The sequence below is a fragment of the Monopterus albus genome, unplaced genomic scaffold, assembly GCF_001952655.1.
Source record: "Monopterus albus unplaced genomic scaffold, M_albus_1.0 scaffold1124.1, whole genome shotgun sequence".
Taxonomy (NCBI): Eukaryota; Metazoa; Chordata; class Actinopteri; order Synbranchiformes; family Synbranchidae; genus Monopterus; species Monopterus albus.
Genome location: NW_018129002.1, coordinates 2613 through 5245, shown reverse-complemented (window position 1 = coordinate 5245; position 2633 = coordinate 2613). Strand labels below are relative to the sequence as shown.

At 36.7% G+C, this 2633-nt stretch overlaps 1 protein-coding gene across 1 annotated transcript; it reads left to right on the top strand.

The window, feature by feature from the left end:
* Positions 1 to 1208: 1208 nt before the first annotated feature.
* Positions 1209 to 2272, top strand: LOC109953734 (olfactory receptor 1M1-like). The gene has a single exon (XM_020589198.1). The coding sequence runs from the start codon at positions 1286 to 1288 to the stop codon at positions 2270 to 2272; it is 987 nt and encodes a 328-aa protein (XP_020444854.1). The 5' UTR covers positions 1209 to 1285.
* Positions 2273 to 2633: the final 361 nt, after the last annotated feature.

Here is a 2633-nt window from a genome sequence, read left to right as displayed (position 1 = left end):
CTATAAGACTCAAATCTTACAATTACTCAAAAACACATGTCTGATTGCCATACTCACCATCTGATTGTCTAAGGTGAGACAAAGTTGACATGGTCAGAACTCCCTTTGCTGGCCATTCCAGAAAATGAGTCATCTTGTGCATGCAGTCTATCATCTACTGCTATTTTCACCCCTTTTGTTACTGTGTAATAAACTTAATAATTGAACTTAACCATCTGCTTCTATCATACACTTGAGTCCAGACCTTATTACTAGCCTGACAGAAATAGGTTTAAAGTGACACTTCTAATTTTGGACCGTTAAGGGTGAAATGGGTCCAAACAAACTCGAGCAGCATCCCCTGCTGTCTCTGAAACTACGTCACATGTGGTCATGACAGCTGGAAACAGTTGTGGCAGTCAGGTAGCGCAGCAGTAATAACCGGTTCCAGGGCTAATACAGAATATAGAGCCTGTGGTTTCTGGTGCCACTGCAGCAACGAAATGTAAGAGGTTTACATTTTAGCAATATGCAAACGTATGTCTAACATTGCAAATTATATAGAGGAATGCTTTTCCAGTAATACTGATACAATACTAATGTACTGTATTATTACACTGGGGGGAAGAATTGCATGTGATTGAAAGTTTCAGGACAGCTCCTAAGCTTGTGGTGAGATAACGGCTGTTTCGAAGGTTAAGAATAAACTTCAGCAATAACCCAATATAGATGAAGTCCTTCAAATACTCAGTAAATGGAGAATTTTAACAAAGTTCTTTGACAGCTAGATAAACTACATCTCCTTAAGTATAATGCAATTATCAGAAGCTCCAGAAAATGCAAAAACATTGTTTTTTTTTCATACATTTCATTAAAAAAACCCTAAACATCTCTCCACCAGGGTTCTAAATGGACTTTTTGGCTTGGCTTTTTTCCACTGTGCACAACTCTCCTGTGTGTCAGAGGGAAGCTTTGGGGATTGATGAGGAAAGTATATCTTCCACTGTCCAGGGGTCACACATGCAGCCGTCTGCCTACTGCTTTTAGATGCAGAATCAATGAGAGCTGCTGCTAAGAAATCCTGAATAGAACATCATGTAAGCAATGCTCACTGAATTTCATTCTCTATGTTGGAACTTACTGAGAATATATTTTATATAAAATGAAATAAGCTCATTTAACTGTCATGAACATCATGATTGTCTCTGAGGTCTAATGTTCAATAGGCTATGATTTCCCTGTTCTTTAGACTGGAGAGCTTTTAGGCAGAGGCTGTCCTCCAACACACAGCTTGTGGAGTTCAACTATGTCATTTCTTAGGACTGTTTTAAATGACTCTGTTATCATTCATCCTCCAGGCTTTTATATTATTGGATTACAGACATTACCCTACATCAGTGTCTACATCATCTTTCTAGCATTTGTTTATATGGTTACAGTGCTGTTTAACTGTTTGGTGATCTATGTAATTGTCTTTAATCATTGTTTACACACTCCAAAATATTTGGCTGTGGTCAACCTAGCAGTAATTGATGTAATCCTAAGCACAAGTATTATTCCTAATATGATAAAAGTATTTCTCATGAAGGATAACTTTATTCCATTTAATGAATGTTTGGTACAAATGTACAGTTACTATGCTTTTGGGACATTGGAGTCATTTGCTCTTGCTATACTTGCCTATGACAGGATGATCGCAATATGTTTCCCTCTGCATCAGAACTCAATCAACACACTGCGGAGCATGTCTTATATTATTGGTCTGATTTGGTGTTTTAGTCTGGGAATCATGGCATATGGAATAGGTATTTTGACTCAATTGTCTTTTTGCAATTCCCTCAAAGTGTTCAGTTATTTCTGTGACTATACACCTGTGTTTACACTTGCCTGTAATAATTATACAATGCAGTGGACTGTGGCCACTTCACTTACATTTCTGATTCTTGTTGTACCCTTTACTTTAATTTGTATATCTTATGTCAGCATCCTGGTGACTGTGTTCAGGATGAAATCTTTAGACAGTCGAGTTAAAGCTTTGGCTACTTGCACTGAACATATCATCCTTGTTGCTGTATTTTATATTCCTCTCATTACCATTTTTAATATTGCCTATTATCTGCAATTCAATAACAAAGACTTGCCATTGCTAAGCCTGTCTCTGGCCTCTTGCACCCCACCCTGTGTGAATCCTATTGTATACTCTTTTAGAACCAAAGAGATCAGAAACAGAGCCCTGGCACTGGTAAGAAAAATTGGCACAGATCAAGAGAAAGTCTTGGAGGTGTTCCCATAAAAATGTAAATCTAAATGTTTGTGTAAAGGGAACAGCAGAAAAAAAAATCATTCATCTTCCATTAGCCAGGGCCCTGCCACTAGACAATACTGTTTTATGATTTATTCTCTGCTTTTCTATGATTTTGGTCATTTCTAGTTTTTCTAAATATAACTGTAAAATTGTAAAAAGTGATTTCACAGTAGGACAAAGATTTCCATTTTGATCATTTTCTGCATTAAATTTCTACACTTTTAAGGTCTGTATGCCTTATTTCTTTTTTTATACATTTGGTTAAGGTTAGGTTTAACAAGAACAGTTTCAGTTCTACTGTTTAAGAAACAAAATAAGGAAGAAAACGATATTTGTTCACAAGGATGGA

Coding starts and splice junctions, on each gene's coding strand:
- LOC109953734 (XM_020589198.1), top strand. CDS start 1,286: ATGTCATTTCTTAGGACTGTTTTAAATGACTCTGTTATCATTCATCCT.